Below are 16,692 nucleotides of genomic sequence, written 5' to 3' on the forward strand. Positions count from 1 at the left end.
GAGTCCCTGGTGGTGTAGTGTATTACTGATGGTAGCCTTTGTTACTTTGGTCCCAGCTCTCTGCAGGTCATTCACTAGGTCCCCCCGTGTGGTTCTGGGATTTTTGCTCACCGTTCTTGTGATCATTTTGACCCCACGGGGTGAGATCTTGCGTGGAGCCCCAGATCGAGGGAGATTATCAGTGGTCTTGTATGTCTTCCATTTTCTAATAATTGCTCCCCCAGTTGATTTCTTCACACCAAGCTGCTTACCTATTGCAGATTCAGTCTTCCCAGCCTGGTGCAGGTCTACAATTTTGTTTCTGGTGTCCTTTGACAGCTCTTTGGTCTTGGCCATAGTGGAGTTTGGAGTGTGACTGTTTGAGGTTGTGGACAGGTGTCTTTTATACTGATAACGAGTTCAAACATGTGCCATTAATACAGGTAACGAGTGGAGGACAGAGGAGCCTCTTAAAGAAGTTACAGGTCTGTGAGAGCGAGAAATATTGCTTGTTTGTAGGTGACCAAATACTTATTTTACCGAGGAATTTACCAATTAATTCATTAAAAATCCTACAATGTGATTTTCTGGATTTGTTTTTCTCATTTTGTCTCTCATAGTTGAAGTGTACCTATGATGAAAATTACAGGCCTCTCTCATGTTTTTAAGTGGGAGTACTTGCACAATTGGTGGCTGACTAAATACTTTTTTGCCCCACTGTAAGATCAAGTAAATGGTCTGTAAATGGTCTGTATCTGGACCTTTTTTATCTATTTGTGGACACAATTTCAGCAGCTCAGTCCCAAGTTGTGATTTGGCACTCTTCCTCAAGTAACCGTCTTTGTCAACCAAGAAGAATGCAGAGTTGGTGATCTCATGCTGGAGTAGCTCCTCAACTGTGAACTGTAACTGGCAATTCCTGTATGTTGCTTAATAGGTTGACTGTTTTTAGCCATTCTCTTTATATCAAATCAGAATGCTTACATTCTTCTATGACCTTATAATCATGGTCATTGTGAACCTTGTGATCACCTCAGAAAGTCTGTTGCTTCAAGGGTTTATATACGCATATTTAATGATATATTGCCTAATTTGCATATTTTATTTTATGTTTTAAGATAGAGTGTAATAAAAAAGTATTTGTCTTAATATGAAGACTAAACTGGTAGAAATGTATGAGGATATCTATAAAGGGAAGAAAAAGTCCCATTCACCTGTAGTGTGATAATAGTGTCACAGGTTGTGGTCATTTTCAGGACTTTCGTCCCGGGTAGAGTTTTTGGCACACATCCCACATTGTTCAATGGGGTCATATTAGTCTATAACAGTTGAGATATTCTCCACTAAATGAAGTGCATACAAATCTTACCCAGGACCTCTACTACTAGTTATTTTCCGCAATTTTAATAAAAATGTGGAAAACTCAGGCACATCACACTATCCAATAAAGGGTTTGTATTATGCCCATTCCCAGAGGTATCATAGTCCTTAATGTAAAGTGTTTAATGAGATGTTGCATAACATGAAATAAGCCTGATTTTACAGACACATAGGCCTAGAAAAGAATATAATATATCTATTAGATTTTTTTTATATATATATCAACAGAACACAGGAAGATAGTACAAACAGCTCAATTTCTCCTTTATTTGATGCGTATCATAAAATACAAAGGCCAATACATAGTAAATTTTAATGGATTACAAAAATTACATAATAAATTCTACCTAATTTTCAAATGTGTGTTTAATTTATATATGTTTTTAAATTTACATGAAAGATTTAAACTCACCCAGAAAGGACATCTAGTAAAGGAAACATTGAGAAAGTGTTTTTAGTAAAATGCTTATTATACAAATTGCAAAGTGATCTGTAAATGTAATATCCACACTGTTAGCCCGGATTTTATATCTAATAAAGATGTTTTGTCCTGGTGTGTGTGAATTCAAGGAGCTTTAGCAAGTTCTATGGACATTTTTCCCAACATTTACCTTTTTATCGTTTCTTTGTTTTCCTCGAGAGTCTGTTTGTGAGCAGTGAAAAACAGTTTGTTTGTTTTTTTTAGCTAGCTAGATTTCTCACTCGCGTGCAACGGACATCGCCACGCTTGAACCCCTGACCAGCGAGTTCGACGTACGTTTTTTTTTTTTTCTTCTTCCTATTGTTTCTTTTTAACAAAGAAGCTGTTGAGGAGCTGTTGTTGAGACAGAGAGTGTAACTGTTTGAATCAAAAATACAGAACTGGTGTGCACATCCAAACCACCCAGATTGGGCTCAGGTGCAGGACATCAAAATAACATAAACAAAAAAGAAAAGTGAAGTCCGCAAACTGCATGCTGCTCAAGATAAATTTATTAAAAGCACAACGTTTCGACCATCAGGTATTCATCAGGTGCAATACAAATGTAGAGCAAAGTGAACTTTAAGTAGAAACATATAATCACCTAAATTGGGCCCACACTCAAAGACATAACCAATAATACAAGTAATTGACAATAATAGATAACACATGTGACCAATAAAAAAAAATCACACAAATATAATAATGAAATATAGCTAATAGTTTAACTGTTTGAACCATAGACATCATATAGATGCCCTATCGACCGCTACTGCCCACTGGCACGGAAGAGCTGTGGGGCTGCCATCTTAAATAGGTCACCCACTCCACTCAGTGTAATCTGTTTGGCAGATGCAATGAGCTGTCAGCGCATTTAATTAATCATACCGAACTGATTTTCACGCGGGGTTTTCTTCTGCAAAGGTCATACATGTAGCTATGATACAGGACACACGGTTCGGCGTATTTTAATATTCACAGTGGGCTTAACAGTAATATAATATTCTGATATATGATATAAAGTGACCAGACGTCCAAGATCAAAACTGGGAACATAATCCCAGAAAAGGGGGAAAAACTGGGACATTTTGACTAACAATCTGATTGAAAAACCTAATGTTGTGTCTTCAAAAACAAAACGGGGACAGAGGTACCTGTAGTTTTTTTCTGTATTTAGCCAGGGACAGTAGGGGTTGGAACGATCATGTACATGAGAGAGAGAGAGAGAGAGAGAGAGAGAGTGAGAGAGAGAGAGAGAGAGAGAGAGAGAGAGAGAGAGAGAGAGAGAGAGAGAGAGAGAGAGAGAGAGAGAGAGAGAGAGAGCGTGATCGAGTGGAAACATAAAAACATACTCTGTCATTTTGTTCATGAAGGACATCATTCAAACCTCAAAGTGTTTAGGCTACTTACAATATTTGGATATTTGTGTACACTCACAATAAAACACAACATTGTGCTTTTGTCACACTGTAAACTCTTGTCAAACAGTAACCTACAACTGTTACCCAAACAAAATCACACACACACACATGCACGCACGCACGCACACACACACACACACACACACACACACACACACACACACACACACACACACACACACACACAGGAAACAGTGAGGCTAAAATAATAAGTTACTAGCTAAGCTACAAGTAGTGACTGCCCAACACCGATCATACAGTCTGTCACTTGTGTAAAATTTGCTGGCCAATGATATACCAGTAATATTTGTTTTATTTCTATTATTTTATTTTTATTTCTACAATAGCATTCTTGTGTCAGTTGTAATCTAAGTCAGTGTTATGGAATATGACTAATTAAGTATCAGTTCATAGCTGGGTGAACACCGGCCGGTGCAGTAAATATAGCCTAGCTAGCTGGCTACGATTTCAGTACAGTAATATCAAAGATCCTTGCTCTTTCTCAACTCTCTGGTAATATTCTATTCACAAAATACAACCAATAGTACGGTAATCCCCCGAGCCCTATTTGCGATGGTCCGCCGATTTGAACAGAAAAATGCTGTAAAGTGCTCAGCATCTTAACTGCTGCCACGCAACAAAACTAGGAGTATGACCTGTTTAAGATGGCGGCTGCATTTCTCAGCACCCAGGGCATCTATCTATATGATGTCTATGGTTTGAACCTCCGGTCGGCACCGAGTGCAATCATTTAATAACCACATTTTATTTCGACACGTCACACGGCTATTGATTGAAAGAGTAAGTTAAAGTTAATTAATGGGTTGAATACAAAAAGGTATGGATGTATTTTATCTAACTTCACAGCCCTCTTAGCGACAGACTATCTTGTTTTGTGTTGCAGGTCAAGAAGAGATGCTTTGGACCTGCAAGTATTGCCCTCATAACTGTGAAAAGAGAGCACTAAACATTACAGGCTCAAACATGTAAGTTATACATGAACATAACAATTTCCTTGTTTACATCTGAAATATACACTTAAATCACTGTATGCACAATGTTCAAAACTATCCTGCCATTCACACCAAAACTCCAGATTAGCAGTATTTCATGTGGGTTTATTGAGACCTGTTCTGAGGCTGATTAGTGTTTTCATCTGCATACTGCACAGTGCATAATTACAGGTAAACCATAAAGTCAGGTGCCATTATAAAGACTATAATGTTTGTTCTATAATGTTTACTTTAATGTTTGCTCCTCACAGAAAAGTTGTCAACGACAAGCTTTGACACCCATCAGCCTGATCATACTTCAATGGCCAGCTCTTTCTACAGTAAACCAGGTATGTATTGGTGCATTCAAGTCATGTTGTAATTACTATAATTATGAGATTCCGGCTTGTAAAAAAGCACTCCCGTTCTCGTAGAACTCGTAATTGCAACCTGTAAACAGGAATTTTCTGAGAATGCCTACTTTTACCACATGACCAGTGTACCACCCTACTGCTGCTGATTCATTTAGCCATGGATAGTGTTGCCTTTTAATGCATAATACCCAGTCAAAGAACATGAATGGCTCAGAGTACAAATTCATATTTTGTCATCTCGGAATTACAGTATTATGACATGGCGTGAATGCAGCATATGTCTTTTGAGTATTTGACAACAGAATCATCTGACATGATAATGTATTTGTCTATCTTTTTCTTCCTCAGTTAGGATGCAGCTGACAAGGACTCAGACAAACTGACAAACAGACAAACTCCAGTGAGAATCCTCTGTGTTGATCAAGAAAGTCCTATTTTTATAGCTAAACCCCATGTAGAGTGAGAATCGATTTGGAAGGATGTTTGGTGATGGATAAACTGACCAACCTCAGGCCTTCTGTGTCCTTTTTTCGGACTGATTTACGCCCTGCCCTGGAGTACCCTAACTGTATGAAAAACATTTAAAATTTTATTCAGCAGGTATTGTTTAGCCTTGGAAAAGGTGAGCTGGCACCTAAAAATAAATAAATATATTGTGATTCTGAGATAGACTGTTCAAATGCTTAACAATACGCTAATTTGTTAAAACAAATTTTTTCTTTTCATGTTTTATGATGAAAATGTTTTTAGGGCTTGGAAAATTCATGTTTTGTTGTATTTTTAATGAAAATTTAACTTTGTTGACTTTAAATTACTGATAAATTTAGATAAAACCAAACTTATACTGTTTGGTAATCGCAATACTGACACACAAGTAAAAATATTGATTAATAATGTTAAAATAGAAAGAGTGTACGAAAATACATTTTTGGGTGTGATTCTGGATTACAAAATCTGTTGGAATCCCTGTATCAAATATGTTAGAACAAAAGTATAGCGCAGAGTATTGGAGTAATGGGGAAAGCTAAGCATTTATTGAGTAAAAAAGCACTTTATATTTTGTATTGTTCACTTGTGTTGCCTTACTTAAATTATTGTGTAGAAGTATGGGGCAACACCTACAAAACCACCTTACAAACATTAAGCACAATACAAAAAAAGAGCAATTAGGTTAGTAAATAAAGTATACCATGAGCATACCAATTTACTGTATTTAAAATTGCACACTCTAAATTTTAGACTGCACAATTAATCTATAAAGCAATAAATAAACAGTTGCCTGGAAACATACAACAACTATTCACAGATAGTGTTGGGGGTTATAACTTGAGAGGGAATTTAAATTTGAGACAACGACTCGGACAAAACTCAAAAGCATGTGAATTTGTGGGGTGCTTTTGTGGAATGGTCTGAGCAATTCGATCAAACAAAGTGTTAACATGTTGCAATTTAAAAAAAGGTACAAAAGTTTTATTTTTGATAAGTACAGAAGTGGTGAGAGTGAATAATAACTCTTAACTCGTAAAGCATGCTTGATAATGTTTTTTGTTTAAGCTACTTTATCTTTATCTTAATATTAAGAAAAAGCGTTATTTAATTTAGTAGTTTTTCTGTATTATCGTAAACAGTATGTTGGATTATCTTGTTCGATTGTGATTTGGTTTGGGTAGTTACTGGGGGTAGGTCCTGATAAGCCTATAGGGCTTCTACCTATCCCTTTTTGAACAGGTTGATTATTATGATTTTTAATTGTTCGAAATAAAGATTTCATTCATTCATTTATCCATTCAAAATTTGGAATTGAATTGAAGTAAAACAGAAAATTGTATGAATGTACATTTATTTGCTTTTTTCTTAATTTTCTAGTTTAACCAATTAAAAATAAATCAATTGACATAAATTTAACTTACTTTGTAGATTGAACTTAAATATACTATGTGTAATATTAATATAGTAATTGATATTACAAAACATTTTAAGTTAAATGAACTCAAAATTTTAAGTTACCATTACTTATTTTTTTTAGGGCAACCAGTTTGCTAATTTTTTTTAAAGTATATTCAACTTCGCTGCAATTCAATTAAGAGACCTTTGCATTGTTTGCTCCCATGACTCCATAATCAGTTGCAGTTGTTTCCTTTAACAAGGAAGAAGGTTCCCGTTGCGACTCCCAGCAGCCCCAGAGTCAGACCTACTCCACAGAACACAGCTGGACCAACACCTGGGAGGGCTACATCAACATCTAGAAAATGCATGTATAGGATATTTGAAGATGCATCAGTATGATAACAGCTGAACAGATCATTTTAACAGAATGAAGAACTGGAAGAGTACTAAAATGCAGTGTCCATGTATTCAATCTGAAACTCACACTCACCCCATGTTTTGGTCTGAGGTTGACCCTGAAGGGCTCTGTGGTTCACAGTGCAGCTGTAAATGTCTCCTTCAGCAGGTGTAAACTTAAGAGCAGAAAATATGTTGTAAGTACCATCATTCCTTGGGCGGTACTGGCTTAAACTCATGACGTCTGTCACATTAACATTATTCATAGTCCATGAGATGCTGACAGATGGAGGATAGAAGCCGGTCACATGACAGATAAGAGTGTTCTTAACACCAATTTGTACATCATCCTTTGGATAGATGGAAGTCTCGGGTGCATCTAGAATCACAGATAACTAATTCAGAATAAATGTAGATACCATAATATAGATAATATTTAAATAATAAAATTTTAAGAGGAAACTTGATGACAGATGCATGTTATTTCAAGCAGCCAATTTCATTTATTTTTCCAGACAGATTAACTCTACACATCATAACACTTTGCATTAATGTTTCCTTTGGGTTCATTAATCACTAAAAATAAAAAGTGCATTAAGACATTACAGTTAAGAACATAAACACAACACCTATCAATTTCAATATAAGATTACATTTTTTCTGGACCATGACATAAATCAGTTGGTTTTGATTAAAATAACCACAAATAAGCATATTTATTAAGCTTTTAAAATGGATCACAGATATTGTGTAAAAGTTGACTTTTTTTTTATTTATGTTATGAGATCAGCCTTTCAATGATTTATGCATTTATTGAATATGTTTTAGTTATTCATAAAGCCCTTAATAATATCTTATCAAAGGGAAAATAAATGTAAAGTTTTACTCATATCATATGTTTATGCATTGTTGATATTCATTAAAAAAATGTAAAGGTTCATAGCACATTCATATGTCTTACCCATTTCTGGTGGTGGATTCTTGAAAGCTTTAGTCCAAAAGGCTAAATTACTTCTCATAATTTCCATAGCACTAACACTGTATTCATAAAATCCGGGAAATGATATAGGATCTCCAAAATCAGGTAATGTTTCTACACCTTTCTTCTGATTAAAGTCAGCATGCCACAACTCCTCGTCATCAAATCCAAACATTATTTCTGCTTCCGTATCAGAGTATATTTCAATTGTGTAATCTTCATGAACAACTGAAAAAGATTAAGCATCATAAAACTTCGGGGTTGACAATTTTGTTACATTGAATAGCTTAGAAAAAATGCATATTTGATTATATTGTTCATAAATTGGAAGGCCTACTGCAGATATACACCCAGTGGAGGGATACATTGGGATCCTGCAGTTTTACCTTTGCCGTGATTTGCCACATAACAAGAATGGAGTCTACAAATTAAGTTCACCGCAGTCGATCAGTAATAATCCATCCATCATCTTGTGTTTTCATCTCAGCCACCTACCCGTGATGGCCTTGTAATCATAATTTTGTGTGAAAAAGTGCTTGCTGTTTTTTTCTGCCTCTAGTGTTCATTTCTGTTGGAAACTGCAGTCGTTCGTATTGGTACTTGTTTTGCAAAAAATGTTGCCACAGGTACGTTTTTCCAATGAGCCTGTGTTTATTAATTACTGTATCCACGATACATAAACATAACATCTGTGAGGTTTTTATTTCCTATTTAGTTTATTTACTTTGTCTTATATTTAGTTTGTTTAATATTTATTTATTTTATAAGTAAGAATATTGTGCCTTTTATGGTTACCAAAGTAAGGTCCCCTTTGCCGCGTAACACGTAAACAGACAAATAAAAGATGTAAAAAGTTTTTAAAAAAGTACAGTCACAGGTATTTATTGCTAAAATGGACCAAAAAAACTGTATAAATGTATCACAAACAACTTGTTATATTCTAAGTCTTCTGAAGTGAAACAATATCTTTATGTGAAGAACAGAGCTGAACTTTTTAAGTGGAAGATTTGAATCACTGAAAATTACCCCGCTCCTATAATGCAGTCATAATGCAGACCCGTTTGTTAGGGAGAAACACAAAGCTGAATTTGGGAGTTTTTTTTATTTAAAAAGTACTTTTTATATTGGAGTATGGGTATATGTTTGATGATGTAATTGTATTTAACAGTTGTAAGTGTTTTAATTAACATTTGTTATATGGCAATCATAAATTGTATTTCTTTTTCTTTTTTGTGGATAATGCATGATTGCCGTTTACTTTTATTGAGAATGTTAGTGGCCTATTGGGTTGTCCTAAGAGAAAACCTTCAAGGTTAAATTGGGTTTGGTGTACTGAAGTGTTGGGTGATTGGCTTGATTGTGATATTGTTTTCTTTGGTCTCCTTTTTCTTTTCTTTTTTTCCCCAGCCTAAATGACAACAGGGTTCCAATCATCTTATGTGTGGTTTAATCTCGTAAGGTGGGGGTTAACTGATGGTTTAATTTAGTCTCACTTTGCTTTAGGATTTGTAGTAAGAGTTAGTTCCCTTTCGTAAAGGGAACTCCCGCTGCATCGATACTCGATACTTTGGGGAATGCCTTCGGCATGAAGCGTCTTAAGTCAACTATGGAACTATTCCAATCTTGATTGGTGCAACGTCACCCGTGACGTCGCATGTGACGGTGATCCGGAAGCTACAAAAGGGTCACAGGAACCAGGAAATGTTAGCTTCTGGTCTTCAGCAAGCGCTCTATGTCATCTTGTCTGTTCTATTTGGTGTTGTTTGTCCCGTGAAAAGAGTATTATTTATGGCGAAAAAAGAGAAGCTATTCAGGCAGTGTGCGTCCCCTTGCCCACGTTATTTAAGCGAGGATGACACACACACGCTTTGTGTAGTTTGTCTGGGAGTGGAGCATGCACGGGCGGTGCTCGAGGGCGCTGTCTGTGCAAACTGTTTTCAATGAAAAAGCTCCGCTCCCGTTTGAGCCTGTTCGATCAGTTAGATCAGGCTCGCGTTTCCAGTGCATCAGGTCCCGCGTCTGTTGAGGCAGCGCGCCGCTTGTATGCATGTGATTCGCACGTGGGGCTGGCATATGATACTGAGACGGTTGCGACCCTTTCTCAGTGTTTATTAACCAGCTCCACTGGTCTCGCGCACGGTTCGGAAGCCCGCGCTGCGGCTTCTTCCGACCGTGTTAAAGACACAGCGTTTGATTTATCTGTCTCCGAGGAGATAGATATTATCTATTAACACTAAATCACGTGGATATGGGGATTCGCCACCCCATATTTCCGTTAGTGAGGAGTTGCTGGAGGTTGTAATCAGGGCAGTGGTTAAATTAAATGTTAAATGGCCATATAATAAGCAGGAAGCGACTAAGAAAAATAAAATGAATGAGCGCTTCCTGCAGACCCAGTCACAATCTCCGTGTCAGAGCCTTCCCTTTTTCACTGATCTCCATACTGAGGTATCAAGATCGTGGAAAAATCCATTTTCATCTCAATTATTTTCCCCCATGTATATATTTACTCATCCATTAGGGAATCTAATGAAAATGGTTATTAGGTGATGGCTCGGGTTGAGGAATATTTTGCGAAATATTTTCTCCCCGACATTGCGTCACCCCTGATAGCTCAGACACTTCCCTCCAAATCTCGTACATCGAATTTGTTAGGGAAAGCATATATGGCGGTGGTCGAGCTGGTGCATGCCCACACACGATGGGGTTATTACAGGCATACCCGGCTGACCTCCTCAAGCAGGTGGACTATAACTGGGAGGTCTCACTCTATATTACTGAATTTCGTAGAGTAGCTGACTTATCTCTCCATATTATTAAAGAGACGGCCCGTGCTATTGGCCGTGGCAGCACTAGTCGTCTCAGAGAGACATTTATGGCTTAATCGCTTGTGGATCGGGGAGAAAGACAGGGCTTTCCTTCTCGATGCTCCAATTTCACCTTCTGGCCTCTTTGGTGACGCGGCAAGAACCGTTGTCGAGAGGCTTCAGGAGACAGAGCGACAATAAGCTATCCCCAGTTGTCAGTCCAGGTCTCATGGGGTTGCTGCCAGGGGGTAGCCTCATGGGACAGCCGCCAGCTCCTCATATTTTGAGAGGGTTCCCTCTTGTGCCCCCCCGTATAAGGCTTGGGGCCAGAGGAAACATTCTCGCACGAAGCTCTCCATACCGAAGACAGGTCTGAGGACTGTCTCTCGGGCTAAGACGGCTTCAACTAAGAGGTCTTGTCGTAACACGCAGACCCTTATGGGCGTTCCCCCAGGAGAGCGAGTACAGTAGTCTAGCCCCCTTATGCAGCCCTTAGGAAATCGATGTTCGCTGCCCGCCGCCGATGGCGCTTCGGGACACATCGGCTTCCAGCGAACACAAATCGCAGTATCTGCCCGAAGACGTTGCGGCACTGTCGAGTTCGCCGCCTCTCAGGAGGTCTGTAGAGAGCATATTTCGGTTAGTTCCTGCCAGTTAGCTGCTTCAGGTCACCGAAGCCATTTGGAAATTTATAGCCGAGGCCAGTCTCGAGGGACTGGTCCCCATAATGGCATATTTAGACACCCCGAGGGGTCTTCAAAATACAGCCTAGGGGGTCCTGCTTACAGTGGAGTTAATATACAAATATTATCTACTAAGGGTGGTTCACATGTCGGCCAGCCCAGAGCAGGGTCGGTTTTTGGAACAGGAAGTCTAGTCCCTCTTAACACAGGAAACCTCAAAGTGGGCTCTTCCTTGGTTTACGGGAGCCCAGGTTCTACAGCTGGCACTTCATAGTTCCTATGAGGGGGGGAGTTAGGCCTTATTTTGGATCTCAGGGTACTGGATCAACCTCCGAGGGGGTTCAGATTCAAGTTACCGACTGTCAGTCAGACCAGCTCCGAGGACTGGTCTGTCTTGATAGATCCACAAGCTCCTTAACTCCTCTTTCCCTTCTAACCCCATCACAGGAAGTTTCCGAGATCCGCTTTTGGGGGGAAAAGCGCATCAGTTCTGGACTCTTCCAGTCGGCCTAGCCTTATCCCCTCGCACCTTCACTAAATGTATGGACACGGCCCTTGCTCCATTGAGACTTCAGGGGGTCCGTATCTTATAGATGACTGGCTCATTTTGGCTCAGTCAAAAAGAACTAGCAATTCAACATCGAGATGTTGTTTTGCGCCATCTGAGGTGCGTGGGGTTGAGACTCAATGTGAAGAAAAGTTCCTTAACTCCTCTTCAGAGGACTACGTCCCTGGGAGTAGAGTGGGACTTAGTCAATGCGGGCACAATTGTCTCCTGCTTGTATAAATACTATCTTAAACACAATGAAGAGTATTAGGTTAGGCCAGGCTATCACTGTCAAACACTTTCAAAGAGTTTTGGGTCTTATGGCTGCAGCTTCCACGGTAGTACCCTTTGGTCTGCTCCATATGAGGGCTTTGCAGTGGTGGCTCAGGAACAAGGGATTTTCTCCTCTGGGAAACCCTTTTCGTACGATCAGAGTTACGCGCAGATGCCTTCGTTCTCTTGTCGTATGGAAGAAACCATGGTTCCTGTCTCAGGGCCCGGTTTTGGGAGCACCATGTGAGAGAAAAACTCTGACCACGGATGCGTCCCTCACGGGCTGGGGTGCGGTTATGGAGGGCCGTTACACCCGAGGTACTTGGAAGGACCATCATCTCACATTGTATATTAATCGCTTGGAGATGTTGGCTGTATTTTTTTTTTTTGCCCTGAGGCACTTCCTTGTAGACCTCAGAGGCCATCATGTTCTTGTTAGGACAGACAATATGTCAGTGGTCTCTTATATCAACCGCCAAGGAGGTTTGAGATCTCGCCCTCTTTGTAGACTGGCGCATCAAATTCTTCTTTGGTCCCAGGACAAATTTCTCTCTGTCAGATCTATTTATATTCCTGGGGTTGAAAATATGGGAGCAGACATCCTGTCGAGGCAGGGGCCGAGGCCCGGGGAATGGCGGCTCCACCCTGAAGTGGTTGAGCTTATATGGAGAGAGTTTGGCCGGGCGGAGGTTGACCTGTTCGCTTCTCATGAGAACTCTCATTGCCCGCTCTGGTACTCTCTCTCACATCCAGCTCCTTTGGGCTTGGATGCCACGGTACAGATGTGGCTGAGGTCACATCTGTACACTTTTCCCCCGATCGCTCTGCTCCCTGGGGTTCTAGAAAGGGTCAGGAGGTACGGAGTGAGACTACTCCTTGTAGCTCCGTACTGGCCGGCCCAAATTTGGTTTTCGGACCTTATTAGTCTCTTGGAGAGTCCTCCATGGAAAATTCCTATTAGGAGAGATCTTCTGTCTCAGGCTGATGGTATATTATTTCATCCCCGACCAGAGTTATGGAGACTATGGGTCTGGCCCCTGAGGGGGTCCCACCCATAATTAGGTTGCCCTTTCCACCGAGGTGGTCAGGACATCCATACTAGAACCCCACTCTACTAGGAACTAAACAATTAAGTTAGGGAGGGCATTGAACCCAGTTTATTACTGCCCACTGGCTTCAGTACTGGTGTTCCATCCCGCTCTCTAACGGGATCTCCTGTTCATGCTTAGGGCCTCTGTGGCGGCCTCAGTGCCCTCCGCAAGCCTCTAAGGGTGTTCTCGAAAGGACGTTCCCACTGAAACTCCATGTTCCTGTAGATTGGAGGATGAATCCTTTTCTTCCAGCCTATTGGCATCAGGCTGATGGGTTATCCCTGGCACCCATCATGTCCTGTGGGTGAGGTATACGAATATATATTTGAGATATATAAGTATATATAGGAGAATCTATTGAGTCTGCTTCCTGCTCGTCTTACTCTCTGGAAGAGTGGTGGTCGTGCCCCCTCTTACTTGCTAGCGTGGGAGCCACTCAACGTTATTTTTGCCCTGTACTGAGGTACTTGTAGGCAATGTTAAGATTCTTCAGGTATTCCATCCTCCATCGCATGTGTCGGATGGTCAAGGTCATAGCCTTTGAGGTTCCTACATTAGGACTCAGGCTGAGAGGAGTCAGTCCATCTAGTTATGCATCAAGGGTTAGGAGCTATTCCCTTTATTAAGAGTACAGTTGGTTATCTAAGACCACTCATATTTGAAGTACAAGGTGCGCTTCTGCCTTCACCTCTCATCTAATATTTTCTACTGTCTGGGGCTCCCAGCCATGAGGTCAGTCGAGCCTCCGGCTCCAGACCTCCCCTTCTTGCACCAAATCTTATGACAAGCTAGTTTGGATCTGCCCTCTACTCATTCTATCGTCCGTGAGTGTACCAGATGCTTTATACCAGGGCGTTTTTACTCTCAGTGTGGCGGCGTGGGTATTCGTTCCCCAAAGTATCGAGTATCGATGCAGCGGGAGTTCCCTTTACGAAAGGGAACGTCTCGGGTTACGTATGTAACCCTCGTTCCCTGAGTGGGGAACGAGACGCTGCATCCCTCGGCCACACTTTTCGCGCCCCTGAGAACGACTTGCTTTGACCAATTAGAAGCTAACATTTCCTGGTTCCTGTGACCCTTTTGTAGCTTCCGGATCACCGTCACATGCGACGTCACGGGTGACGTTGCACCAATCAAGATTGGAATAGTTCCATAGTTGACTTCAGACGCTTCATGCCGAAGGCATTCCCCAAAGTATCGAGTATCGATGCAGCGTCTCGTTCCCCACTCAGGGAACGAGGGTTACATACGTAACCCGAGACGTTTCTTTGTGTGATTGAGGGTGTGCACCTCTTAGCCGAGCTATTGCCAGTATGCAGTATAAGGGAACCTTGTGATCTGTTGTGTTGCTTATTTCCTTTTCATCTTCAAGCAATTCAGTAATTGTATTTTAATACTGCCTAATAAACCGTTACATTTGTAAAGAAAGACTGTTGTTGCCTTAAATGTCATCATTGTTGTCAGTGAGTCTGACCAATAGTGAAAAAGCTGTGTTGTCATCAGACCTCATGCAACTGCTCTGGAGAAACTGTACCGACTGAACCAGCCTTCTAAATTATGTCACACAAGTTAGTTATAAGATTTCGCGTTAAGTTAATTGGGACCTTTACGGCAGTGCTCACTAATGTGCTCTACCAATTCAATTAATGAATTCAATATCAACAATTCAGTAACTTTCTTCTTGTAAATATATTTGAGTGATGTGACCTTATTTTTAAGTGTTGGCGGTGTTAGCATGGACACAAAAAACACCCTCCTCTCCACACCATACTACAATAAAGCCACACTACAGCCCCGTACTTGGGGTGTAAATGGTGTGTTTTCTTTGAAAGTGAATCAATCGGGGGGGGTTTTTGTTTTTGTTTTTTAAATGTATAAATATGCCATTTTTTGTAATTCTGATATTCTCATGTTTATGTTTAGATAAGGAATTGAAGGAAGTCGTTTTTTTTTTTTTTTTTTTTTTTTTTGACTTGTAACCCAAAGGTTGCGAGTGAATGAACAGCACTCTCTTTCACTCTCCTTCTCCACAACTGAGGTGCCCTTGAGTAACCTAACCCCCAGGAAAAACGGCTGCCCACTGCTCCGGGTGTGTGCGTGCACTTGGATGGGTGAAATGCAGAGCACAAATTTCTTTCACTTTTACTTTTTAAAATATTCCCTGCATTACAATTAACATTTTTGTTTGTTGTTTTGGCAGTGATTTTCCCCTGAAGTTATTGATCTCTTTGTTAAGTTGAATGTGCATTTGTTTGCATTTATCCGGTGTTGATTGATTTTTGGGGCAAAATATGAATACATCCTGTTCCTCTCCACTGATTGTTATTTTTTCATTAATAATTTTTATTTTGTTACTTGCTCCCAATCCTAGACGGGAAGTAATGAACATGCATCTTGCATTGTATTGCATTTCTATTGAAGTAGTTAAATTGTTAATTCATTGTTGAAATTACTACAATTTAATTCAGTTCATATAATTTAAAGTTTTTAACAGAGTGTTTTGGTAATTATTTTTTACTTATTTGTGGAAAAATAGTACCAAAGTGAGTAAAACATTTATAAACACTTATAAACGCACACATAAATGCACAAGCAGGTTTTGAATGAACAGTTAGCATTATTACAAGTGATCAGTTTGAAGTTTTTCCATTTACGCACTAATGAAAACAGTACCAAATTGATTAAAAAACTTTAACTTACATTCAGCATCAGTTGAGAGAACAACGGTAAGGGCAAGAATGATTATGTACAGCTCCATCTTGATAGAGAGTCAAACAAACATCAGACAGATATTTAACTTGAGGTGAAAGAAAGAAAGTGTTACTTCCTCTTTTAGGGCTTTTGCATCATCCACTCAAAGTTTGACTCAGACTGTGACATTGCTGTATCTAGGTAGAATTAATGTTTTCCCTCTTTTAGTCCAGTCAGAACTTTCAGAACTTTATCAAGATGCATAGTATCCAGGATCCATGAAATAACTGGCCTTTAAAAATAAAACTCTGCCTGCCTCTATGGGAATTTAACTTAGTGGTGTCTTGACTTATAGCTGCAGTAGGTAACTTTTGTAAAAATGTATTTTTTACATATTTGTTAAAAAAAACTGTCATTATGTCCTGACAGTAGAATATGAGACAGATAATCTGTGAAAAAATCAAGCTCCTCAGGCTCTTATTGACATATGCAGAAATACACCGCTCCTTGTCAGAAACAACCAAGAGCAAGGAGGAATGTCTTAGTGTCAATCAAGCTTGTGTACACGCTGATCACACCCCTCTCTTGCACAGCGCGTACCGTCGTTCAAAATCAAGATTGCCGGTGTTCCGGAGAATTGTTCCCCTGTTTCCTCTCAGAACGCGTGCGCAACATCAAGACAGAAATCATGACCTCTCAAAGCCTGTTTTATGCTTCTGCGTCAAATCGACA

At 39.9% G+C, this 16,692-nt stretch overlaps 1 protein-coding gene across 1 annotated transcript; it reads right to left on the reverse strand.

Moving 5' to 3' along the window:
* Positions 1-2,320: 2,320 nt before the first annotated feature.
* LOC308680201 (H-2 class II histocompatibility antigen, A-B alpha chain-like) lies at positions 2,321-16,091 on the reverse strand. The gene is made up of 4 exons (XM_081348213.1): positions 15,970-16,091; positions 7,851-8,096; positions 6,984-7,268; positions 2,321-6,848 (listed from the first exon to the last, which is right to left on the reverse strand). Exons 1-4 carry the CDS (start codon positions 16,025-16,027, stop codon positions 6,727-6,729), a joined length of 711 nt encoding a protein of 236 aa, XP_081204339.1. The 5' UTR covers positions 16,028-16,091; the 3' UTR covers positions 2,321-6,726.
* Positions 16,092-16,692: the final 601 nt, after the last annotated feature.

Source organism: Scardinius erythrophthalmus (genome assembly GCF_964197995.2).
Source record: "Scardinius erythrophthalmus genome assembly, chromosome: 20".
Classification (NCBI taxonomy): domain Eukaryota; kingdom Metazoa; phylum Chordata; class Actinopteri; order Cypriniformes; family Leuciscidae; genus Scardinius; species Scardinius erythrophthalmus.